This window comes from Cyanistes caeruleus, unplaced genomic scaffold (genome assembly GCF_971803275.1).
Source record: "Cyanistes caeruleus unplaced genomic scaffold, bCyaCae1.hap1.1 HAP1_SCAFFOLD_244, whole genome shotgun sequence".
NCBI classification, from domain to species: domain Eukaryota; kingdom Metazoa; phylum Chordata; class Aves; order Passeriformes; family Paridae; genus Cyanistes; species Cyanistes caeruleus.
The window spans coordinates 19,110-45,701 of NW_028256025.1; the positions used below are offsets into that span (position 1 = coordinate 19,110).

The 26,592-nt window shown below is 48.3% G+C and overlaps 1 protein-coding gene across 1 annotated transcript; it reads right to left on the bottom strand.

The window, feature by feature from the left end:
* Positions 1–8,638: 8,638 nt before the first annotated feature.
* LOC147645517 (uncharacterized) lies at positions 8,639–24,661 on the bottom strand. The gene is made up of 2 exons (XM_086874534.1): positions 24,561–24,661; positions 8,639–11,111 (listed from the first exon to the last, which is right to left on the bottom strand). Exon 2 carries the CDS (start codon positions 10,643–10,645, stop codon positions 9,920–9,922), a length of 726 nt encoding a protein of 241 aa, XP_086730660.1. The 5' UTR covers positions 10,646–11,111; positions 24,561–24,661; the 3' UTR covers positions 8,639–9,919.
* Between the last annotated feature and the right edge of the window lie 1,931 nt (positions 24,662–26,592).

A 26,592-nucleotide genomic window follows, 5' to 3' on the forward strand; every position in this document is an offset into this window, starting at 1 on the left:
AGTGAAATTTGGGTGGGCCCTAGAGTCTTTGCTCGGTTCTATAGCAAACTATCAGAATAAAGAAATGTTGTACAAACTTACAGGTCAGGTAGATAAATTAGCAAGAGTGACCTGAGAAAGATTTAAAGAACTAAACATACAATTACAATTTACTACTCCTGAAAGAGCATGGAGTGTGTGAGTTTTTTAAAGGGATGGATTGATCATTGCTGCATCCACACTCCAAATGTGACTGCAGATGTAGAATATGACATCAATCAATTGCAACAAATAGAGCATGAAGCACAGGAGGAGCAAAAGGATTTGTCTCCAAGTTGGTTAGGCAAAATCTTCAAAGGGTTAGGGTGGAATGTGAGTTCATGGATTAAATCTATCATTGAGAGTGTGATCATCTTACTAACTGTATTATTAGCAATTTGGTTAATTTACAGCATCTTCAAGGGAGAAATACAGAAGAAAATGTCCTGGAACCAGAAAATAATAAAGACACTGATGTGAGAACCACACCCACCATCTTCTGGTTCTCCAGTTCGTGACAACATCCAGGACAACGCTTACATCAATCAAGGATTCGAAGAACATCAAGTATAAACTCAGAAACAAAGGACTGTAACAAGTGAAAACATTTGCAGTTATGGTGAAGTGAAAATGCTTTCAAAGGGGGGAATGATAGTAAAAGTTCTTAAAATCTTAGAAAATTCAGGGACTTAGAAATAAAGTTAGATTTGGAAAGCCCTGGGAAAAGTAGGCTCTGGGAAATGTTAGGCCTTGTCCTTGCTAAAGATCAGGTGAAACTGCACCTGTGTTGGCAGTATATAATAAATGATACAATTGTTAGATGTGATTAGATATAATTATTGTTTAAAGAAGATGAGGAACAATGTTAGGGGTCTGAGGGGGATCATGAGAAATCCATGCTTGGGTAACATCAATGTATACAATAGAACGATGTAAGTTTAATAATTAATATGTAAGTTATATAACGACAGAGTATAAAACATGTTGAACTCAAAACCAAGTCAGGTCAGATTTGGGTATGTGTACCCCTGACACCCAGATCTCTTAATAAAGCACCTGCATATAATCATTCGTGATTGTCTGTGCTCCTGAACGCTAACAATTTCATCAGATTTTACTGGAATTTTGTGAGAAATTTGTGGAATTTTGTGGAATATTTTGTAAAATTTTGTGAGATATTGAGGAGATTTAGGGAATTTTGTGGGAAATTTTCTGGAATTTTGAGAATTTTTCTAGAATTTTGTGGGATTCTGAGAAGACCTGAAGAGTTTTTTGGTATTTTTCTGGAATTTTGTGGAACACTGTGGAGATTTTGTGGATGTTTCTGGAATTTGGTAGGGTTTTGTGCAGATTTAGGGAATTTTGTGGGATTTTTCTGGAATTTGGTGGGATTTTTCTGGAATTTTGTGGGGCTTTTCAAGAATTTTGTGATTTTTTTTCTGGAATTCTGTGTAAATAGGAGGAGATTCTGTGGGATGTTTCTGGAAATTGGTAGGGTTTTGATAAGATTGAGGGGGTTTTTTATCTTTCTGCAATTTTATGGGATTTTTCTGGAATTTTGTAGAAATTTATGGAGACATTTTCAGTTGTTTCTGGAAAATCGTAGGGTTTTGATAAGATTGAGGGTTTTTTTTTATTTTTCTGCAATTTTCTGGGATTTTTCTGGAATTTTGTAGAAATTTGTGGAGATATTTTGGGATGTTTCTGGAAATGTGTAGGGTTTTGAGAAGTTTTAGGAAATTTTGTGGGTGTTTTCTGCCATTTTGTGGGATTTTAAGGAGACTTGAAGGATTTTGTGGGAGGTTTATAGAATTATTGGGATTTTTATGGAATGTTGTGGGTTTTTTGTGGAATTTTGTGGGATTTTGAGGAGACTTGAGGAATTTTGAGGGATTTTTCTTAGGCTTTGTGGAAATTGGAGCAGATTTTTTGGGATGTTTCTGGAATTTGGTAGGGTTTTGAGACATTTCAGGGATTTTTTGTGGGATTTTCCTGGAATTTCATGGGATTTTTCTGAGCTTTTGTGGGATTTTGATAAAATTTAAATATTTTTGTGGGATTTTTTTGGAATTTTGTGGGATTTTTTTTGAATGTTGTGAAATTTTGTGGGATTTTGAGGAGACTTGAAGAAGTTTTTGGGGATTTTTCTGGAATCTTGTGGGATTGTTCCTTAAATTTTGTGTGATGCTTCCGGAATTTTGTGGGGGTTTTATGGAATTTTGAGGGATATTGAGGAGACTTGAAGAATTGTCAGGCATCTTTCTTAGATTTTGTGGGAATTTCTGGAGATTTTGTGGGATGTTTCTGGAATTCGGTGGGATTTTGAGAAGATTGATGGAATTCTGTGGGATTTTTTTTTAATGTTGTGGGATTTTTTTGGAGTTATTCTGGAATTATGAGGAGATTTTGTGGGATGATTCTGGAATTATTGAGGTTTTTGTGAAATTTTGAAGGAATTTGGGAATACTTGAAGAATTTTGTGGGCTTTTTCTTAGATTTTGTGGAAATTTGTGGAGATTTTGTGGGATGTTTCAAAAATTTGATTCGGTTTTGAGAAGATTTAAGGACTTTTTTTTTTTTTCTGCAATTTTGTGGGATTTATATGCAATTTTGGGGGATTTTTTTTTAATTTTGTGGGATTTTTCTGGAATGTTGTGGGATAATGAGGAGACTTGAAGAATTTTGAGGGATATTTCTGGAATTTTGTGGAAAGTGGAGGAGATCTGTGTGGATGTTTCTGGAAGTTTGAGGGAATATTTTGGAATGTTGTGGAAATTGGAAGAGATCTTTTTTATGTTTCTGGAATTTGGTGACATTTTGAATAATTTTGTGGCATATTTGTGGAATTTTTGAAGAATTTTGTGGGATTTTGAGAAGACTTGAACAATTTTGTGGGATTTTTCTTAGATTTTGTGGAACTTTGTGGAGATTTTGTGGGCTTTTTCAAAAATTTGGTAGGGTTATGGGAAGATTTAAGAATTTTTTGGGATTTTGCTGCAATTTTGTAGGATTTTTCTGTAATTTTGTGGTATATCGAGGAAACTTGATGAATTTTGAGGGATATTTCTAATATTTTCTGGAAATTTGTGCAGATTTTGTGAGATGTTTCTGAAATTTGGTGAAGGGAGAAAATCTAGGTAATTTTGTGGTATTTTTATCAAATGTGGAACTTCTCTTAAATTTTGTGGAATTTTCTCAAATTTTGAGGGATTTTTGTAGAATTTTGTGGAAATTGTGGAGATTTTGTGGGATGTTTTTGGAATTCGGTAAAGTTTTGAGAAGATTTAGTGAATTTTGTGGTATTTTTTTCTTCAGTGTTGTGGGATTTTTTTTAAATTTTGTGGGATATTGAAGAGATTTTTGTGGAAGTTTCTTGAATTTTGTGAGATTTTTTTTGAATTTTGAAAGATTTCGAAGACTCATGAAAAGTTTTTAAGCATTTTTCTTAGATTGTGTGGAAATTTATGGAGAATTTTGTGGGATATATCTGGAATTTTGTGAGCCTGTGAGAAGATTTAAGGAATTTCTTGCTTTTTTTCTAGAATTTTGTGGGATGTTTCTAGAATTTTTAGGATTTTTTTTTTGATTGTTTTGGGGTTTTGTGGATCTTTGTAGGATTTTATGGAGACTTGAAGGATTTTGAGTACATTTTTCTTAGATTTTTTGGAAATTAGTGGAGATTTTGTGGGGTGTTTCTGGAATTTTGTTGGGTTTTCTGAAGTTTTAGGGAATTTTGTGGGATTTTTTTGAAATGTTGTGGTAATTTTCTGGAATTTTGTGGGATTTTGAAAAGCCTTGAAGAATTGTGTGGGATTTTTCTTAGATTGTGTGGAAATTTGTGGAGATTTTTTGGGATATTTCCGGAATTTGTTTGGCTAATGAGAAGATTTTTGGAATTTTGAGGGGTTTTTTTTCTGGAATTTTGTGAGGTGTTCCTGGAATTTGGTGGGATTTTTTTTGGAATGTTGTGGAATTGTCTGAAATTTTGTGGGATTTTGAGGAGACCTGAGATATTTTGTGGGTTGTTTCTAGAATTGTTAGGATTTTTTGGAATGTTGTGGGGTTTTTGTGGAATTTTGTAGGATATTGAGGAGCCCTGAAGAATTGTGTGGGATTTTTCTCAGGCTTTGTGGAAATTTGTGAAGATTATGTGGGATATTTCTGGAATTTGGTAGGGTTTTGAGAAGATGTAGGGAATTTTGTGGGTGTTTTCAGGCATTTTTTGGGATTTTTCTGGAATGTGGCAGGATGTTTCTGGAATTTTGTGATGATTTTTTGTAATTTCGGTGATTTTGGAGAGACTTGAAGAATTTTGAGTACATTTTTCTTAGATTTTGTGGAAATTAGTGGAGATATTGTGGGGATATTTCAAGAATTTGGTAGGGTTTTCTGAAGTTTTAGGGAATTTTGTGGGATTTTTTTGGAATGTGGTAATTTTCTAAAATTTTGTGGGATTTTAAGCAGCCTTGATGAATTGTATGGGATTTTTCTTAGATTGCATTGAAATTTGTGGAGATTTTTGTGGGATATTTCTGGAATTTGGTAGGCTTATGAGAAGATCTGGGGAATTTTGTGGATTTTTTTCTGGAATTTTGTGGGATGTTTCTGGAATTTGGTGGGATTTCTTTGGAATGTTATGGAATTGTCTGGAATTTTGTGGGATTTTGAGGAGACTTGAAGGATTTTGTGGGATGTTTCTAGAATTTTTAGGAATTTTTTTGAATGTTGTGTGGTTTCTGTGGAATTTTGTGGCATATTGAGGAGCCTTGAAGAATTTTGTGGGATTTTTCTTAGGTTTTGTGGAAATTTGTAAAGATTATGAAGGATGTTTTTGAAATTTGGTAGGGTTTTGAGAAGATTTGGGGAATTTTGTGGGATTTTTTTGGAAAGTTCTGGTAATTTTCTTGAATTTTGTGGGATTCTGAGGAGACAAGAAGGATTTTGTGGGGCATTTTTCTTAGATTGTGCGGAAATTTGTAGTGATTTTGTGGGATATTTCTGGAATTTTGTGGGATTTTCAGAAGATTTTGGGAACTTTTGTGGGTTTTCTGCCCTTTTTTATGATTTTTCTGGAATATTGAGGGATATTTCTAGAATTTTGTGATTTGTTTTTTGGAATTTGGGGGATTTTGAGGAGACTTGAAGAATTTTAATGGCCTTTTTCTTAGATTTTGTGGAAATTAGTGGAGATTTTGTGGGGTGTTTCTGGAATTTGGTTAGGTTTTCTGAAGTTTTAGAGAATTTTTTGGCATTTATTGGGAATGTTGTGGTAATTTTCTGGAATTTTTTGGGATTTTGAGAAGACTTGAAGAATTGTGTGGGATTTTTCTTAGATTGTGTGGAAATTTGTGGAGATTTTTTGGGATATTTCTGGAATTTGTTGGGCTTATGAGGAGATCTGGGGAATTTTGTGGGGTTTTTTTAGGAATTTTGTGAGATGTTTCTGGAATTTTGTGGGATTTCTTCGGAATGTTGAGGAATTGTCTGGAATTTTGTGGGATTTTGAGGAGACTTGAAGGATTTTGTGGGATGTTTCTGTAATTTTTTGGGATTTTTTTTGAATGTTGTGTGGTTTCTGTGGAATTTTGTGGGATATTGAGGAGACTTGAAGAGTTTTGAGGGATTTTTCTTAGGTTTTTTGGAAATTTGTAAAGATTATGTGGGATGTTTCTGGAATTTGGTGGGCTTATGAGAAGATTTTGGGGACTTTGTGGGGGGTTTTTTTTGTAAGTTTGTGAGGTGTTTCTGGAATTTGGTGGGATTGTTTTGGAATGTTGTGGTAATTTTCTGGAATTTTGTGGGATTTTGTGGGATTTTGAGGAGCCTTGAAGAATTGTATGGGATTTTACTTTGATTGTGTGGAAATTTGTGGAGATTTTTGTGGGATATTTCTGGAATTTGTTGGGCTTATGAGAAGATTTTGGGAATTTTGTGGATTTTTTACTGGAATTTTGTGAGGTTTTTCTGGAATTTTGTGGGATTTTGAGGAGTCTTGAAGAGTTTTGAGGGGTTTTTCTTAGATTGTGTGGAAATTTTTGGAGATTATGTGTGATGCTTCTGGAATTTGGTAGCATTTCGAGAAGATTTAGGAAATTTTTTGGGTGTTTTCTGCCATTTTTTGGGATTTTTCTGGAATTTTGAGGGATGTTTCTGAAATTTTGTGATGTGTTTGTGTAATTTGGGTGATTGTCCTGGTTTAGGGTAAATTTGGGAGAAAACCTCCAGTGGGCTCCCCCGGGAAGCAAACCCACGTGGCCCCTTTCTCCCACCCCCCATCCCGTTCGGGAAGAGATTTCTCTGAGAGGAGTGGAAAAAACCTGTTTATTTCCCAGGCACAGCACTACCCAGCACAAAAATGAACGATATCAAATTACAAAACCTCTCGCCCTTCAGCAGAGATGAGGAACTTCAGAGGGTCTCTTTCCTGGGGGTGTTGGCTCTGTTATCAGTCCCTCTGGCGCTGGAAAATGCCGCTGCCCAGGCCGGGCTCCCGGTAGTCCAGGGGTGCTCCCGGTGCTCCCCCGAGTCCCCAGTCCAGAGCAGCTTCGATTCGTTTCAGAAAAAGGGAAAGAAAACAGTCCAGGAAGACCTCTCTGCTCCGGCTAGCTGGAAAGCCAAGGCGATCTGTGTCTTGTTGTCTGTCTGTGCTGTAGCCAAAACTCCCGATGCGGGGGGAGCAAGTGCAGTCTGATAACAGACTTGGTGCTTCTTTTCCACTCACTTTTACTCTCAGATGGAATTTTAAGAATACAGAACCTGTGTCTGGGTTAGGTGGACGAATGGGGATACAATTTAACATCATAATCAACCCAGGACACACGCCCACTGTGCTTTCCAGCTGCTTTGCTCCAGCTCCCCCCAAATCACCATGAATTCCACTGAACTGAAACAAATCCAAATCCTCGTGGGTCGGGACAAGGGCAGGGAGAGGTCACTCAGGGATCACCATCAGGGGCACAACAGCCCGACACGGGGAAATGAACTGAATTTAGGATTGAGCAAATCAGACCAGGAGAATGAGGATTAAAATCAATCTTGAGAAACACCTCCTCCCGCTCCTGAACTTTTCTGTCCGGGCCGCTGCTCTCGGGGCACAGAGAGGGGCCCGGCCGTGTCCCTCGAAACCTCCCTGGGAATCACCCCAGAGCCCTCAGCCTTCCGTGTGCCCATCCCCGGGGCCCCTTGTCCCTCCCAATGGCTCCCGTGGCTCTCCCAGTCCATCCCAGCCTCTCCCAGTCCATCCCAGTCACTCCCAGTGACCCCGCCTGTCCATCTCGCCTCTCCGTGCATCTCTCGCCCCTCAGCCAATCAGAGCGCGTCTCTCTGATGACTCATCAGTTGCCGGGCAGATCCACAGAGCCGAGAGCCCCGCGCTGGACTCGGCCTCCCAGTGCCGCGCACTTCATTCCCAGTCCCTCCCAGTGCCACCACAGTCCCTCCCAGTGCCCCAACAGTCCCTCCCAGTGCCATCCCAGTCCCTCCCAGTGCCACCACAGTCCCGCCCAGTGCCACCACAGTCCCTCCCAGTGCCCCAACAGTCCCTCCCAGTGACACCACAGTCCCTCCCAGAGGCCCCAGAGTCCCTTCCACTCCTTTTTAGCCATTTCCAGTCTATTCCTGGCTCATTCTCACTTCACTCCCAAAACTCCACGCCCTCATCCAGTGTCCCAGTATCCACTCTCATCTCTTTCAGTGCCATCCCAGTCCCTCCCTGTCCATTCCCCGTCCCTCCCAATGCCACACCACTCCTCTCCCATCTCTCCCAGTGCCCATCCCAGCGTGTCCATCTCGCTGGTGCCCTCCAGCTCCCAGCCCGGCCCCGGCCGCCTGCTCTGCTCCCTGATGGATTTCTCCCCTGCCCACATCCAGCTGAGCTGCTCCCAGGGCCAGCAGCAGCTCTCGGGCCACGTGCTGGCCACTGCCGTGCTCCCCAGCGGGGACAGGAGCCAGCAGCTCCTGGTGCTGCTGGAAACCGCCCCCGGCAATGCGGGCTCAGCTCCAGCTGCCAGGTGGAGCACGGCAGCCTGGAGCACCCCCTGAGCCGGCACTGGGGCACGGCCCGGCCCCCACAGCGCCGGGGGCAGCGGGGGAGGCACTGGGGGGGCCCAGAGGGGGATTGGGCTGTGCTGGGAGGAACTGGGAGGGAGTTTGAGATAGACTGGTTTAAACTGGGGAAGGGATTGAGGTGCTTAGGATGGCTGGGAAGGGGTTTGAAGGATGTTGGGGAGGGTGGGATGGGGTTCATGGGGTGCTGGTGAACCCTGGGAGGGAGTTTGGGGGTGCTGGGTGTAACTGGGAGGGATTTGAGTGAGCCTGGAGGAGCTGCAAGGAGATTGGGGATTGGAAAGCAGGGATTGGGATGAGGTTGGTTGTGCTGGGAAGAGACTGGGAGGAGTCTTGATGAGTCCTGGTGGGGCTGGGAAGGGACTGGGAGAGGGTTTGGGGGTCCTGGGGCAGTGGGGGGAAATTGGGAGGGGGCTGTGGGATCCTGAGAGGAACAGGAGGGGCTCTGGTGGGTCCTGGGGAGGCTGGGAAGAGACTGGCAGTGATTTACCAAAATAGCGATACCGATCCAGTATCAATATCAATCTGTTAATGGACAAAAAAACCTCTCCAACAGTTTAAAGTTACAAAGTGGATGTTTAATCACAGCACTGGGCGAGTGCGGGAGTCACCCCTTAATACGCACTGCAAGCTGACAAAAGATTCCAGTGTCTATTTACGTACAAAAGTCTTAAATATCCAAAATACTAATACATATTAATACCAATACATATGCATAATGCTAACATTTCCCATTCCCCACTTTGTACTAAAATGTACGGTAATGAGTTTAAAAAGTCATTCTGCCTGCGTGATGGGCGCCCTAATTTGAGGAGGAGGTCGTTTTGGCAAGGAGGAATCATCAAGTGATGAAGGAAAACCGCTCTTCCTCACTCTCACCTTTCTACCTTTACAATGGTTAACATTACAAATGACATTTGGTACAACTCCAGTTTCCTCCCTTGTGACTTTGAAATGGGTTTCCAGATGTAAGGTCTGTGATCTTCCTGAACCCGTTTATCAGTTTCTCTTTTCTCATTATAAGCACAGAAAAACAAACACACAATGAAAAGGAATTTTTTATCTCAGTCCGAGATTCATTATCTCAAATCCTGCTTCTCACTTAATCATTAACTCTAACTGCTTCCAGCAAGGCCTGTCTCTAGCTGAGATCTCCAAATTTTCTAAAATACCTAATTTTTTTAAATTAGTTAGTCCAAAGGAGGTTTCAGAGGATCCTGGGAGGGCTGTGGGAGACTGGGAGGGTCCTTGGAGGGGCTTGGGGTGTCTGTAAGAGGTTTTGGGGGTCCTAAACCCTGCAGACACCGATGGATGCTGTGAAATGCTGCCTGCAGCAAGATGATGACAGGGATTAGAGTCTCCGTGTTGGGCTTCGTCTTCCTGGCACTGGGGCTCGGCTTCTGCCTGTGCAGGAAGGTGAGGGGGGATCCCGGGGGTCGTGTCCTCCCTCCCCACAGAGCGTGTGTGCTCCACTTGGGCCCCTCAAGCTTGGTATCACCTTCTTTTCTCTGCCCACAGAGCTCCTGAGGCAGCAGGAAAAGGTTCTCTAGGATTAAAAGTCAACGAATCCACTCTCCCCAAGGAATTCCCATTGTTGTTCTGTGTCCCAGTGGATGTTCCTGCACCTGTGTTCATCCAGGTGCCCACAGGGAGCCAGGAAGATGTGGAGCCTCCCAGCCAGGTGTCTTCCCAACACGCATCACCAGGACCACGGATCACCAGGGCTCTGCCCAACGGGGGTCACTGGGGATCATCCAACGCCCATCCTCCCATGGGGGATGGAGCTGGAGCAGCGCACGAAGCTCTTCCCGCACTCGGGGCACTCGCAGGGCTTCCCTTACTGGTGCCTCCGTTGGTGTTGGGTCAAGTGAGAGCTGGTGGAGAAGCTCTTCCCACACTGGGGACACTCGTAGGGCCTCTCCCCAGTGTGGATGCGCCGGTGGACGGTGAGGGTGGAGTTGCGGTTGAAGCCCTTCCCGCAGTCGGGGCAGCGGAAGGGCCTCTCGTCTGTGTGAATCCGCTCATGTAGGAGGACATGGGAGCTGCGCTGAAACCTCTTCCCACACTGGGGACACTCATAGGGCCTCTCCCCAGTGTGGATGAGCTGGTGTTTTCTCAGGTCAGAGTTCCTCCCAAAGCTCTTCCCACATTCCAAGCAGGTGTAGGGCCGTTCCCCCGTGTGGATCACCTGGTGTCTCATCAGGTCAGAGATATCTCTGAAGCTCTTCCCACATTTTCCACACTCATAGGGCTTTTCCCCAGTGTGGATCACCTGGTGCCGGATCAGGTGGCAGCTGTGGCTGAAGCTCTTCCCACATTCTCCACACTCGTAGGGCTTTTCCCCAGTGTGGATCCTCTGGTGCTGGATCAGCTGGGAGCTCTTTCTGAAGCCTTTTCCACATTCCAAGCACTTGTGGGGCTTCTCCCCCAGCTCTGAGCTCCGGCTGGATCTCTGGCCGTGTTCCTGGCACTGGGGGGATCTTTCCTCCTCGCAGCTCCCTGGACTGGGTTTGCAGCCCCTCCTTGTGTGGCACCTCCAGGACTTTTCCTCCTCCTCTTCCATTTAGACACAGTATGAAAATTCCTGATGAGGAGGAAAAAAAGACAGGAGAGAGCCTTGGACTGGGGGTTCCTCCATGCCCAAGTTCATCTCAGAAAGTCATTTGGCATCTTGTGTCTGTAACAAACCAAAACACCAAGATTCAGCCCAGACATCCTCCAAACATCAAAACTAGATCAAAAAGATCAAAAACTAATCAAACACCAAATTCAGGCAAAACCCCCTCCAGCATAGAAAGATTCAGCCCCTGCAAAAAGACAAAGCACCAACATTTAGCCCAATAAAGCTCAGAAACAACAGGATTCAGCCCAGTGAAAATCGTGGATCCCCCTCTCCAGTCACCTGCTGACTGTGGGCAGGGAAACACTCCTGGGACTGCACACACAGGGAGGGAGGAACCTTGTGCTGCTTCCCCTTCCTGCTCCTCCTCCTCCTGTGGCCCAACTCTTGCTCACACCTCTTCCTCCTTCTGTAAAACCCAAGATAGATATTTTGACCATTTTGTTCCTCAACCCTGCTTCTCCCTCCCTTCTCCTCCTGCCCCCAGGCCCAGCACCCACTGCCGCCTCCCTCTTCCCCCCCAGTCCCACAGCATCCCAGCGCAGGGGCACGGATGCAGCTGGGCCAGCTCGGCCTGGGGCAGCGCTGGGCTCTCGGCCGCTTCCGCCCGCACTTGCTCCCCACTGCAGCCGCTCCCGCCACCACAGCGCGGGGGGGCCCGGCCTTGGCGCTCCCCCCTCCCACCTCCCCAAATTCCCCTCCAGGGGGGCGCCCAGGCCCGGGGGGGAAGGGGCGCAGCTGGGATCCAGGTAGGACCATTGAGGTGACAATATGGAATGCTAGAAGGGCATCCTGGACAACGGGATGATGACCCCAAAATATCTCTCAAGGGTCCCTTGGGAGCATGTGGAGGTCGTTTGCACATTCTCCCAGAGGGAATTAAGGACATGGACACCCAGGGGGGCAATAAGGGAAGTCCAGAAGGGATTTAGACAACAGGGGATGGATGGTGTTGGTGTGCTGGGAAGGGACTGGCTGAAGGGGAGTGTGCAGGAATGTGCTTAAGGCAAGAAGCAACAAGAGCAATCTATGGGGTAAGAAAAAGGATGATAGAAAAGAACAGGAAGAAAGAAATACTGAGGATTGGGATGTTTTCCAGAAGGGTCTTATCCTCAGAAATTGCCAGCTGACTCAGATCCTTTGTATCCCAGTTTCCAGGACAGGAAAACAAGGATGTGAGGATTTCAGGGGGTTTCTCTGAGCTGGGAGCGGCAGGAGCGGGCGCAGAGCTGCGGCACCGGGAGCACGGGCTGGGGGCCTGTGGGGAGCTGTGGGGCCGGGCCGGGGCTGTGGGGCAGCCGGGGCTCAGCGCCGGGCGCTGCCTGAGCCCAGCACCCCCCGGGCAGGGCCGGCAGTGGCCCCCGGCCCCCAGGAGGCTGCGGGACGCCCCGGCCGCTGCCCGGCCCCGTGGAGCTGCCGGCCCTGCCCGCCGGGGGGGCCGCCTTTGGACACTGCGGCAGGACAGGGACCGGCTCGGGGATACGGGCTGGGGAGGGGAGCCTCAGCACAGCCAGCACGAGGAAGGAACAGCTCACAAATGGCGATCAGACCTGCAAGGATCCAGAGGATCCTTTAAGCATTTCCTGGTGGGTCCCTGGAGAAAGGAAGGGTTTTGCAGAAAGCTCAGCAGCTGCCACAGGATGAGCACCCACAGGCACTGAGGGGGCTGCAGCAGCAACAGAAGAAGCCCCTGCAGCACTTGCTCACAAAGGCTCAGCAGCTGAATGCAGCAAGGGATGAGCAAAAGGCCAAGCTGAAGGCAAAGGCCATGGCACAGCTCCTACAGCCCCTGAGGGATCAAGCCCAGGGCCCAAGGGGGCCCCAGCACCCAGGGGACACCCTCGGCCACAAGCACCTGGCACAGGCATTGCCCTCCTGGCCAGGGCACAGCCCACCCAAACAGCCCCTGGCAAGGAATCAGCCTTCCAGCTGCAGGGCACAAGGACACTGCAAGCACAGACAGCAGCACCCTCAGCACCAGCAAGTCCAGCCCTTGATGGACACGCATTCTTAGCGGTGGCACAGCTCCCATTCCACCAGGGACCCACCACACTGCAGCCCTTGGGAACATCCAGGGTGGCTCTGGATCCAGAGGAGACCTTTCCTGATGGACACAGGGGCCTCTCCATCCACTCGGAATCTTACACCTAAAGGTGTTAGGGAATATTTAAATTATTAAAGCACTAAGTAGGAAAGATGAGCAGGTGTGTTTTATTCAAACACTATTAGCTGATGTGGGGGATGGGTTTGAAATGCAGGAGCTTTTAGTTGCTCACAATTGTGATTGTAATTTACTGGGAAGGGATTTGATGGCTAAATTGGGAATGCAAATGAATGTTGCAAAAGGTGATACAGAGGCTGGTTCTGTTGTACCTCTGCGTCAAATGTCTGGCAGAGCCACGGCTGAAGTGAACCCACAAGTGTGGGCAGCCCCAGGCAAACTGGCAAAATTAGATATGGAGCCTCTCCAAATTTCCCTGAAGCAACCAGGACAAGAGGTGTCCAAAAGCAATCCCCTGTTCCAAGGGAGGGAAGGAAGGGCTCACAGCCTGTCTGGGAGTCCTGCTCAAGGCACGGCTTGGGCAGCCAGGGATGGCTCCCTAGAATGCTCCTATCCTGCCAAACAAGAAATCCAATGGAATCCACAGAATGCTGCAGGACCCAAGAAGAAGAAATGAGATGATGAAACCGAGGCACCCCACACTCTCAGATCCTTACACCAGCCTCAACCAGGTGCCCTCCTCACACTGCTGCCATTCACAACTTGATGCAAAAGATGCTTTCTGGGGATCTGCCCACTTCCAGAGGATGCAAACACAGTTCTGCCTTGGGCTGGCAACAAGAGGTAGAAGGGAAAATGCTCAAGACATGGACGGTCCTTCTGCAGGGATGCACGGAAACACCGGCCTGATTGGGGCAAGCCTTGCAGGAAATATCAAAGGAATTGACCTCACCCCCAGGGACTGGCTTCATGCAGGATGTGGATGACTTGATCCAGTCAGGAGGACAAGGAGAAGAGGTAGAGGAAGCCTCTGTGAAATGGCTTCATTTTCAGGCTAAAAAGCAACTTTGAGTATCTGGAAAAAAATGGCAAACAGTAGAGAAAATGGTTAAATATTTGGGACCTATTTTAACTGAAGCTTTGTCTTGTATTGACCCTGAGAGGGCTCAGGGAATCTCAGAAAAAACGTTTCCCTGGACTAAAAAGGAGCTGCAGCAATTCTTAGGATTAACAGAGAATTGCAGGAGCTGGACTGAGGATTCTCTCTTCTAGCAAGAACAGTCTGTGACTTTTTTACCCCCAGATAGTCTCAATGTTATGGGCTGGACATAAGAAAGAGAACAAAACAAAATGAAAAAAATAAAATGATTGATGCCCCAGCCATGGCTCTTGCAGACTCAGAAATCTGAATTGGAAGGGAATATTAAACAGGCCACCCCTGAGCCTGCACTGAAGGCAACGCAGCAGCAGCCAGGGCTCCCCAGCGGGGGAAGCCCCTGGGCCTGCCCACAGATCCTCTGCTCAAATCCTCAGCCTGGGCACCCTCCTTTGCCATCTCCAGCCACTGCGGGACAATCCTTGCTCTCACTCTTGCAGCTTCAGGCCTTTCTGTGCCTGCCCTCGCCACAGCTGCTGGGGAAGGCACTGGGACAATTCCACTCTGCCTCTCAATTCCACTCACACTCTGCCCTGCCTGGGATTAGCTGCTGGCAAAATAGACCAACTTGAAAATGGCTTCAAATCTTATTTCTCTAAAGGGACTTGGTTTGCATTTGCCTTGGGGAAAGGAATTTTAATCTTTCTTTTCCAGCACTCAGCAGAGATGAAATTAACATCTCAACAGACTGGGAAGAGCCCAAAAGATTCCCCCCAAGATAACAACCATCAAGAAAACATCAACACCCAGCAGCAAACATCAACCAACATCTACCCCAGACACTGCCCCAGGCACAACTGGAGACACCTGGTCTGGAAAAGGCTGAGCAGGAAATCCAGGAGTGCCCACCTAATTCCCATCACAGGCACAGAAATCCGGGTGCAACAGGAAACCAAATCCTAACAACTCCATACCTTGAAACCAATGAACATTAAACCAAGGGATTTCTATAGGGGTCAGACTGTATGAATTTAGGAAAAATCTAGTCAAACTCATATGTCATGGAATGATTTTCTCAGCACACCCAGCCTAAGTCTGGATTTAATGATTTCTTTTGCACATCCTGGTCAGAATCACGTTGTGCCTTGACTCTCTAGCACTAAAGACATTGTGGGAGAGTTTTTGATTTTCCCAAAGTTTCAGTTAAAGGATTACAGCATTCGATTTTTTTTTTTTGTAATAATCCTGATTTTATATTGTCAGTTCAGTTTGGGCCAGGGCAGGGAGAATCAATTTTTAGGCCGAGAGAGAAGTAGGAAAAATTCAATTGCCTTGAAAATGTTTTGGGAATGTTTGTGCCTGACTCATAGTGATGGCAAAAATTTTATATGGGTTTTTGGATGTTGAATTTTAGGCTGTTTCTGAAAACTAGAAGAGCTTTAAAGGTGACCCTTTATCTCATAAACACTTATTAGAGTACTGTTAAAAAAATAAACCAAAACAAAAAATAACCACATTGTGGCACTAACAAATGTGAATCATCCCATGACTGCCCTGGAAGAGAAGCTTTGCTCCAGGCAGCCAGGAGAGGAGCTTTAGAAATGCAAATTAACACCGATGGGCCAAAGCCTGCACAATGGACATGAGGCTTCCTACCTGCAGGGAACTGAGCTGATTCTTTCTGCCCCTCAGCCCAAGCTCTGCCTGCTTGCACAGATGGAATTTGCACTGCTAAAGGCACAGCCCATTGTGAGGATATCTGACTCTGCAGCAAAAATTGTTTAAGCTGCAAAGGAAAACAGGAAATGGAGAATGTTGTGAATACTTCGCTAAAACAAGTTGGGGGAATCATCCCTGTCCCCACTCCAGCATGTGCTGTCTCTGTCTATGTTATATAGGGTGTATCAGACCACTGGGGTTTATTTGCTACCACAAGTTCAGGGAAATCAGTTGGGAATCCAAGTATGTGATGATTTAATGAGAAAAGCTGACAATTGATGCAGCCCTGGCTGGAGAGAGCACCCAGAAATGGGGAAAAGATGAACGGCCACCAGAACAAATCCTGCAACACCACGGACCAGACCCTGGGAACCCTGATGAATTCATAGCAGGTACCAGAGAATCCATTTCTCATTTCAATGGCATAATTAGATTACAGGATATCATTGAAATAATAACCAACCACACAGCTCCAGCTCCTGACCTTCCCCCCAACCAATCCACTCAGATGAGGAACACAACATTTCACCATGGGATGGGATCACATGATCTATTAGCAGGAGACAGAATTTCTGGAAAAGTAAATGACTCAAACTGCAGTTGACAAATAGATGAGAACAGATACCAAAGGAAACAAGAAAGCAGCTCATGAACCAGACCAAATCAGGAAAGGATGGGAATGGGAAACGTTTTTGTGCTTCCCTGGCAGACCATGGGTTAAACAAATGCCAGACAGAGCTGTCCCCCTTCAAATCTACACACCAAAAATCCTGTAACTCAGGGATTCCTACCAGAAAAATATCTTCCTGAATTGAGTGAAAGGGGGGATGGGACCCCCAGACAGAGCAGGAGGGGCCTGGAACACCCAAATCCAAGCACGGGGGAGGAGGCTGGAGATTGGAGGGACGATTGGGAAGGGGCAAGAGTGGGAAAAAGAGAGGGCTGGGACCCCCAAAGCGTGGGGGAGGGTGCTGGGAAACCCAAATTGCAGTGTGAGGGGGCAATGGATTGGGGGAAGGAGGAGAAAGGGGGAGAGGAGAGGAAAAGGTGGGGCTGGGATGAAAGAAACGTGGTTCCCTGTCCCGCAGCACTCGATCCCTGGAGCGATTCCCTGCGGCTTGTGGGGAGGAAGATCCGCATTGGGGGTCCCCAAGCCCCCTGCCCATCCCAGCGTGTCCATCTCGCTGGTGCCCTCCAGCTCCCAGCCCGGCCCCGGCCGCCTGCTCTGCTCCCTGATGGATTTCTCCCCTGCCCACATCCAGCTGAGCTGCTCCCAGGGCCAGCAGCAGCTCTCGGGCCACGTGCTGGCCACTGCCGTGCTCCCCAGCGGGGACTGGAGCCAGCAGCTCCTGGTGCTGCTGGAAACCGCCCCCGGCAATGCGGGCTCAGCTCCAGCTGCCAGGTGGAGCACGGCAGCCTGGAGCACCCCCTGAACCGGCACTGGGGCACGGCCCGGCCCCCACAGCGCCGGGGGCAGGGGCTGGCAGGACACGGAGGGGATTTGGGGCTCCTGGGCTTAACTGGCAGCCCCTCCTTGAGAACCCCTCTCCCCCTGGCCCAGCTCCCCTCATCCCCCTCTCCCAGCCCTTTCCCACCGGCTCCCGGCCCCGCTCCGCTCACCCCAGAGCTCCTCGCCAGCAGCTGAGAGATGGAGGAGGAGGAGGGCAAGGAGGGGAAAGCGGAGGAGCGGGAGGAAGAGGAGGGGTAGAGGAGGAGCAGGAACTGCAAGAGGAGCAGCAGAGGAGGCCCCATGAAACAAAGAAATTAAGAATTAAGAAGAAATGTTTAAAAGGGGTGTCTGACAAAAACCAGACCCTGACACCCTAATCCACAAGAACAGGAAAAAGAGTCAGACTGCAAGATAAGATAAGGAGCTGGAATACACAAACAAGATGCAAAGACAAAGGCACCACAGGATAAAGGAGATTCCTGGACCCTAAGCCGGAGGAAACGGATTTGAAGTCCCCCTCCCCCCAAAAAAAGCGGCCAAAGGACTGAAAGGGGCACAGGGCTAATTTTAATATGAAGTGAAGACAGGCGGGGTTAGGAAATTAATATGTATTAGCCGTATCGTGTAAACCTGCTCTGTAAAGGATAAAAACGGGAAAACCCAATCAAAAGGGTGTGCATGCTTTTTGGAGGAGATATCCCCCATGCACCTCAGTGCTGAATAAATTCATACCTGCTCTTATAACTACTCTGTGAGTTATAGAGTTCCTTTTATTCCGCAAATCACCCAGGTGCGTCCATCGCTCTCTGGATCTGCAGCCCCTTCGCGCCGGGAGCATCGGGCCCCGCAGCCCGCAGCTCACCGGGGACGGGAACCTCGCCCCGAAGGTCTTGGGCCGTCCTGGCAGGATTTGTTTGCAGGGGAAGGGATATTTGGAGCTCACTCGAAGTATCTTTGGGGACCCCTGTTCCTTTTTCTGGGCACGGGCCGGGCAGAGCGAAGTCTGGATCTTGCAGGACTCCAAAGCTGAGCTGAGATGCCCGGTACCGGCAGGGGGAGGGGAGCAGCGAAAAGGGGGGAGCCCCGGGAGTGCCGGAGCCTGAAATGGGGGCCTGGAGAGGGGGGACCCCGAGAGCCGGGAGTGAGGGGAGCCTGGAGAAGGGGCAGCCCGGAGAAGGGATGAGCCTGCAGAGGGGGAAGCCCTGGGACACCAAAGTGGGGACCCCAGGAAAGGGAAACCTCAGGGAGGGATTTCTTCCTCTCAGTCCTGATGCTTTGGAGATTTTCATGGACACAAGACACCTGAAGACTTCTAGAGATGGACTCGGGCAGGAGGAACCCTGAATCCAAGGTGGTCACCCCTTGTTTTTCCCCCCAAACCAGACTTCTCATGCCCAAGCATTAGACAAATGGAGGAGAAGAAGGCAGAGAGGAAGATCCTCTGGGACCCCCAGGCAACAACAGTCAGTACAACAGTGGAGGCAAAAGCATTATCACCAAATCCATCTGCCCAGAGGGCAGAACTGGTTGCCTTAACCAGAACACTAGAATTAAGTGAAGGGAAAAGGGTAAACATATGGACTGGCTCAAAGAATGCTTTTGGAGTAGTGCATGTACACAGAGCACTGGGGAAAGAAAGAGGACAGCTGTCTTCTCAAGGCACACACATTAAACATCAAAATGCAGTCCTGCAATCAATAAAAGCAGTACAAAAGCTGGAGCAAGTAGCAATCATGCACTGTAAAGCTCAACAATCAGGAAGCTCCAAAATTCATGAGGGAAATCAGAAAGCAGACTGGACAGCTCAACAAGCTGCTCGAGAAGTACAAACTGCAATGGCATTGATACCTTTAAAAACTAATGTATCTCAATTCAATTTACCCCCAGAACCAAAATATTCAATAGAAGATGAGAAATTGGGATGCTCACTGAATGCACAGAAGAATTCAGAAGGGTGGTATGTGACTACACAGGGACAAGTAGTGGTACCCCCCTTGATAATGAGAGAAGTTCTACAAATTAAACGTAACAAATGTCATTGGGGTGCAGAGGCATTGGTGAAATTGTTAAAACAAAATTTAATTTCAGTATGGATGTTAACAATGGCAAAATCAGTAATGTCAAAATGTGAAATTGGCTTAAAGAACAATCCAGTGGCTAGATGACAGGCACAATTAGGGAAAATTTGGGTAGGAGTAGAACCAGGAGATTATTGGCAAGTAGATTTTGTAGAATTACCAAGAACTCGAGGATACAAATATCTATTGGTAGGGGTTGACACATTTTCAGGATGGCCAGAAGCTCTTCCCTGACACACAAATCAAGCAAAGGAGACAGTCAAGTGGTTACTGCAAGAAATCATTCCAAGATTTGGGGTGCCTCTAGGAATATCATCAGATAGGGGCCCACATTTCACAGCCACAGTAGTGAGGGAGGTGAGTAGGTTACTGGAAATAGCTTGGCATCTCCATACACCATGGAGACCCCAATCCAGGGGACAGGTAGAGAGGATGAATCAGACATTGAAGAGGCAAATCAGCAAAAGATGCCAAGAGGCTAAATTGCAGTAGCCACAAGCTTTACCAATAGCACTGCTGAGGATTCAGATAAAGCCTAGAAGCGGGATGTCAGTCAGTCCTTATGAGATATTGGATGGGAAACCATATGGATGCCCTGAACCTAATCCAAATGTACATGTTACAGGGAAGCATGAGGTGTAGAATTATGTTCTGTCTCTTGGAAAAGCTCGAGCTCAACTTCGGAGCACCCTTGTGTGGAACAGGCCGCTGACTCTTGAGAATCCAGTTCATGACATCCCCCCGGGAGATGAAGTGTACGGTAAAAGCTGGAAGGAAGAACCATTAAAAGAAAGGTGGAATGGACCCTATCAGGTACTGTTAACTACCTTGACAGCAGTCAAAGGAGCTGGACTGGATCCCTGCATACATTACACCAGGGTGAAGAAGGCTTCCACTGCACTGTGGACTGCACAAACTGTAGGGCCAACAAAGCTGCAGATAAAGCGGGTTTGATTGTTTCAAATGTCTAGGTTGCTAGTGACTGTAATGGTGATTATTTCATGGCCTTTAGTGCCATCAGTTGGAATCAATGTTACCTTGGGATGTGAAATGCAAAAGGATCAGCTCACAACTCTTCATTTTAGAATGAAGAGGGATGTGGGGGTGCAGCCGGAAACACAAGTGATAAAAGTCTCTCATACTATTCAGGCAGAAAATGGGATGATTGGATTAATTCAAGATTTTGCTAATGTGCAAAACACCAGCAAAATAACTGCCTGTCTGTCAATACCAAAGGCAGCAGGAGACACAATAAATTGGGGAATTATAACATCAAAATTACCTGAAATACAAAAGAATAAAAATGAAAATGTGAGCTGTATATTGCAAATTGATTATGAGTACTGAAATAAGACAGTGTTTGAAAATGTTGTGAAGCCAAAGTTTTCATCTATATGGGATTGTCATGAAAATGGAGGAAAGTATGAACCAAAACTAGGCTGGTATGGGGGATTAGGGAATTATGGATGGTGTTAGGAAAAGACAGCAAAGGTCATTAAAGAAAAGATTCCAGTATCGAAGTGGAAGTGTGAAGGACAAGAAGGAAAGATCAGGCTGAAGCTTGGGACAGTGCATGGGCAATGAGTGGGCTTCAGAAACTCCAATCTATGGCAGACAGCCCTTGGTGCATTAAGTGGGAAGGCTCTGAAAATGAAACAGATCCAGGGGTATGGAACACTGCAACCAGTAGGAGAATGGAGGCAGACAAAGTGAATTGGTGGGTATGGAACAAAACTTAGGACTGTACTTCTGATGATGAAGAAATAAAACAAATGCCACCACTAGTGGTAGCCCTGCAAATTGGATGTGCCTGCAGAGGAATCAAACAAACAAGGTGAAATAAATGACAAGATAGGACAAGTGATCCAAAAGGTAATATGTAGCACAAGTACAATTCAGAGTCCAGGCCAATTTGGTGGGCAGCAAGCGATGGCACCTGGACAACACATTTGCCTGTAGGTGAAAAAGTAAAAGAGATTACTTTAGGCCTCCCCACCTTATGCCCAATTTGGAAAAGGTCCCCATTCAAGGGAGAACATGAACTTCTGCAAATAAGCATGAGACGAAAAGTTCAGGAAAACAAAGCTGAAGATGAAGAAAGATGGCAGGAACCCTCCAGTAGTGTAAAATTTGAGTGGGCCCTGGAATCCTTGTTTGGTCCAATAGCAAACTATAACAATAGAAAGATGTTGTACAAACTTACAGGCCAGGTAGAAAGATTGGCAAGAGTTACCAAAGAGGGATTTAGAGAGCTAAATGTACAATTACAAGCCACAACTAAAATGACCCTGCAAAACAGATTGGCTTTAGATATGTTATTGTTGAAAGAACACGGAGTATGTGGGTACCTAAAAGGACAAATTGATCACTGCTGCATCCACAGCCCAAATGGAACTGCAGATGTAGAACACAACATTAATCCATTAAAACAAATGGAACATGAAGCACAGAAAGAGAGGGAAGATCTGACCACAAGCTGGGTAGATAAAATTTTTGAAGGGTTAGGATGGAATGTGAGCTCATGGATCAAATCTATTCTTGAGAGTCTGATAATCCTACTGATTGTGTTCTTAGCAATCTGATTAATCTATGCAGTTCTGAAAGGAGAGATAAAGAAAAGAGGAACCTGGAACCAGAAGATAATAAAGGCACTGACACGGGACAGAGATCCACATCCGCATTTGTCATCTCCAAGTCCTCCAGAGTGTAACAACACTTACAACAACTGTGGATTCCAAGATGAACATCAAGTATAAACTCAGAAAAAGGACTGTATATAGTGAAAGCATTACACTTATTATAGTAAAGTGAAATGTTTTCAAAGGAGGGAAATATGTTACTATGGGGTTAAATGTTTCTGAAAATGTTTCTTAAAATCATGTAGAGGTAGGCCACAAGAATGCTTGGTATTAGGGATGGACTAGCAAGCTGAAATGGTAATGGAAAACTGGTAATGGGAAAGAGGTAATGGGAACTGGTACTTGGGGTCTCCAAGATACCCACCCAGAGATAAGATTCGGACATGTTCATGCAAGGATGAGCTAACTCTCATGAAGCAATAAATTTAATGAAGCAATATTAATGAAACAGTATTGATAAGGTTGTTACAGTGATTACTGCTACAGCTGAAATTGTAGAAATATGTGCACTTTGGACAAAGACAATGGAGCTAGATTTGCGTTGCTGATACCCCCAGTTCCTGCACGCTTCAATAAAGCACCTGCATATAATCAGTCTGTGATTATGTGTGTTCCTGAATGCTAACAAAGACAGATCAAAAACTTCCAAAACACAAAAAATCTGATATTCCCTCAAAATAGAAAGATTCAGCCCCCACAAAAAAGCAAAACACCAACATTTAGCCCAATAAAGCTCAGAAAACACCAAGATTCAGCCCCGGGAAAATCGTGCATCTCCCTGCCCGGGCACTCGCTACATGGGGGGTGAGGGGGGCAATGAGGCCGGGCCGGAGCAGGGGGTGCCTGAGAGAGGCCCCGAGCCCGGCAGAAGCCCCTGCACAGCCATGCAAGTGGCTCCTGGCCGGACTCGGGGATCCCCCTGGCCATCCCCGCTGGAGCAGCCTGGTCCTGAGGGACTCTGGCCCCTGCGAGGGACCCCAGGCTGCAGCAGGACAAGGATTCCTGGCCCTCAGGGGGAGGCAGTGACATGAACTGACTGTGACCCCCATCCCTGTGCCTCTGGGCGGGGAGGGGGACGGAGAGGGGCACAAAGTTAAGCCCGGGAAGGAGGGACAGCTGGGGGAAAGATGGATTTCCCTAGGAATTACTTTACTTCTCGTTTTCTTGTTCTGACACGTTTGAGAATAAATTCAATTTAATTTCCCCAAGTCAGGTGTGCTGTGCCCGTGACCAAGGATTAAACTGTCCCCACCCTCATCCCGACCCCCGAGTCTTTCCTTGTGTGTTCTGCTCCCCGCCCGGGACAGGAAGAAGAGTCACAGAGTTCTGGCCTCGCTCCGGCATGCCCTGCTCCATCCCGGACTCACCCCCAGCTCGCAGCGCCCTCAGCTCCCGGGCACCCCGAGCTCCCGGCGCTTCAGCGCAGCGGCGCTTCCTTGGCCTCCTGCCCGGGCCGGGCCCAGCGCCGGGGCCGCTCCTCAGCCCAGGGGGCCGAGAAATGGCCGAGATCAGCCCAAGGCACGCGAGGCCGTGCCGTGTGCAGAGCCCGCCGCTGGCTGCGATTGGCTGCTTCTGCCGTCACTCGTGGCTCTGGCGCGCGCTGATTGGGCAGAGCGGGCACAGGCCCGGCCCCGCTGGCGCCCTCAGGGCGGCCGTGGGGCAGGAGAGCCGCCATTGCCGGAGCGTCTGTGCGGGCCCGGCAGCGGCGGCAGCAGCGGCCGCAGCCCGGTGAGGCGGCGGCGGAGCTCGGAGGCGGCCCCAGCGCGGCGTCCCGGGCACAGCGCAGCCACCTCCGGCCTCCCGACACGAAGCGGGACGAGCCAGCGCTGCTCCGCCACCGCCTCCTGCCGAGGCCCCAGCGGCAAGGAGACCGCGGGCAGCCGCTCCCGCAGCGCCCTCAGCCCAGGGCCAACACGGGCCGGCCACGGCACAAGCCACCCGCCACAGCCCCCTGCCGCCCCCTCCCGGGCCCGCAGCGAGCCCCGAGCCCCCGCAGAACCGAGCGCGGCTCCCACCTGCGATGGCCGGGGCCGCCTCCGAGCTCCGCCGCCGCCTCTCCGGTTGTTATCAATGAAATTACAATTTTGACAACTAGGTCCCTTGGGTTAATGGCAGTTTAATTAAAAATGAATACAATTTAGTAAATGGAATAGTAATTTCGTATAAAACAATACAATTTAGTAAAAGAATATCATTAAGCAAAAAATTCACGATTTATATATATAATTTGCCCGTAATTCAGTACGATTAAAGCATAAGCAAAACCGACCAGGGTACGTGGGGTGCTTCTCACCCCACCTCACATACAAAACAAAGCACTTCAAGCTAAACTTATATACTGTATGCTTATACATATTCATTCATGTTTCCCATATGTTTTCTCCTATTTCTGATTTTTTTTTGATTTTATGTCACTTTACTTCACGGCACATGTTTCTCTTGTTGTTAGGGGGTCTTCAATCTTCTTTTGGGGGTCTTTTGGGGAAGGCTTCTCCTTTTCTTCATTGTCCTTTGGATAACCTTACAGGTTTGTGTGTGCGTACTAAGCGTTGTGTTATGTTACTCTACTAATTAGTCTGATATTTACTGATTTTTAGGCCCAATGCTTAAAGTCATTCTAATTTTGTCCATCTCAAGGCAGTTTTGGCCATGAGACATCACTTATCTTCTAAACTACATCCTGTACCTCAATTTTAACATGTAACATCTGTAAAGGGGTGCATCTGCCTTGTAACACTGATTCCATTGGTTGCTTCTAATAATAGCTTCCCAAATAGTTACAGTTTAGTCAGCACGAATCAATTCCATTTATTACACTACCTCCCGGGCCCGCAGCGAGCCCCGAGCCCCCGCAGAACCGAGCGCGGCTCCCACCTGCGATGGCCGGGGCCGCCTCCAAGCTCCGCCGCCGCCTCACCGGGCTCCGGCCGCTGCTGCCGCCGCTGCCGGGCCCGCACAGACGCTCCGGCAATGGCGGCTCTCCTGCCCCACGGCCGCCCTGGAGGCGCCAGCGGGGCCGGGCTTGTCCCCGCTCTGCCCAATCAGCGCGCGCCAGAGCCACGAGTGACGGCAGAAGCAGCCAATCGCAGCCAGCGGCGGGCTCTGCACACGGCACGGCCTCGCGTGCCTTGGGCTGATCTCGGCCATTTCTCGGCCCCCTGGGCTGAGGAGCGGCCCCGGCGCTGGGCCCGGCCCGGGCAGGAGGCCAAGGAAGCGCCGCTGCGCTGAAGCGCCGGGAGCTCGGGGTGCCCGGGAGCTGAGGGCGCTGCGAGCTGGGGGTGAGTCCGAGATTGAGCAGGGCATGCCGGAGCGAGGCCAAAACTCTGTGACTCTCCTTCCTGTCCCGGGCGGGGAGCAGAACATACAAGGAAAGGCTCGGGGGTCTTGGATGAGGGTGGGGACAGTTTAATCCTTGGTCACGGGCACAGCACACCTGACTTGGGGAAATTAATTGAATTTATTCTCAAACGTGTCAGAACAAGAAAACGAGAAGGAAAGTGATTCCTTCGGAAATCCATCTTCCCCCCCGCTCTCCCTCCTTCCCGGGCTTAACTTTGTGCCCCTCTCCGTCCCCCTCCCCGCCCAGAGGCACAGGGATGGGGGTCACAGTCAGGTCATGTCACTGCCTCCCCCTGAGGGCCAGGAATCCTTGTCCTGCTGCAGCCTGGGGTCCCTCGCAGGGGCCAGAGTCCCTCAGGAGCAGGCTGCTCCAGCGGGGATGGCCAGGGGGATCCCCGAGTCCGGCCAGGAGCCACTTGCATGGCTGTGCAGGGGCTTCTGCCGGGCTCGGGGCCTCTCTCAGGCACCCCCTGCTCCGGCCCGGCCTCATTGCCCCCCTCACCCCCCCCATGCAGCGAGTGCCCGGGCAGGGAGATGCACGATTTTCCCGGGGCTGAATCTTGGTGTTTCTGAGCTTTATTTGGCTAAATGTTGGTGTTTTGTTTTTTTGTGGGGGCTGAATCTTTCTGTGTTGGGGGGATATCAGATTTTTGGTGTTTTGGAAGTTTTTGATCTGTCTTGACGTTTGGAGGATTTTTTGGGCTGAATCTTGGTGTCTTAGAGGTTCTTACAGACACTAGATACCCAATGAATTCCTGAGATGAACTTGGGAAAGGAGAAACCCTCAGCCCAAGGCTTTTTCCTTTCTTTTTTCCCTCCAAACTAGGATTTTTCATTCCCAAGCTGTGGCCAGATGGAGGAGGAGGAAAATCCCTGGAGATCTTGCACAAGGAGGGGCTGCAAACCCAGCCCAGTTAGCTGTGAGGAGGAAAGATCCTCCCTGTGCCGGGAAGGTGGCCGGAGATCCAGCCGGAGCTCAGAGCTGGGGGAGAAGCCCCACAAGTGTTTGGAATGTGCGAGAGATTTCAGCCACAGCTCCAACCTGCTCCGGCACCAGGTGATCCACAGTGGGGAAAGACCCTATGAGTGTGGGAAATGTGGGAAGAGTTTCAGAGATACCTCTGAACTGATGAGACACCAGGTGATCCACACAGGGGAACTGCCCTACACCTGCTTGGAATGTGGGAAGAGCTTTGGGTGGAGCTCCAATCTGAGGAAACACCAGCTCATCCACACCAGGGAGAGGCCCTACAAGTGTCCCCAGTGTGGGAAGAGTTTTCGGACCAGCTCCCATGTCCTCGTACATGAGCGGATTCACACAGACGAGAGGCCCTTCCGCTGCCCCGACTGCGGGAAGGGCTTCAAGCACAACTCCCACCTCACCGTCCACCGGCGCATCCACAGTGGGGAGAGGCCCTACGAGTGTCCCCAGTGTGGGAAGAGCTTCTCCAGGGGCTATCACTTGACGCAACACCAACGGAGGCACCAGTAAGGGAAGCCCTGTGAGTGCCCCGAGTGCGGGAAGAGCTTCGTGCGCTGCTCCAGCTCCATCCCCCATGGGAGGATG

Excerpts from the sequence above, each read along its gene's own strand:
- LOC147645517 (XM_086874534.1), bottom strand. The coding sequence starts at position 10,645 with ATGGAAGAGGAGGAGGAAAAGTCCTGGAGGTGCCACACAAGGAGGGGC.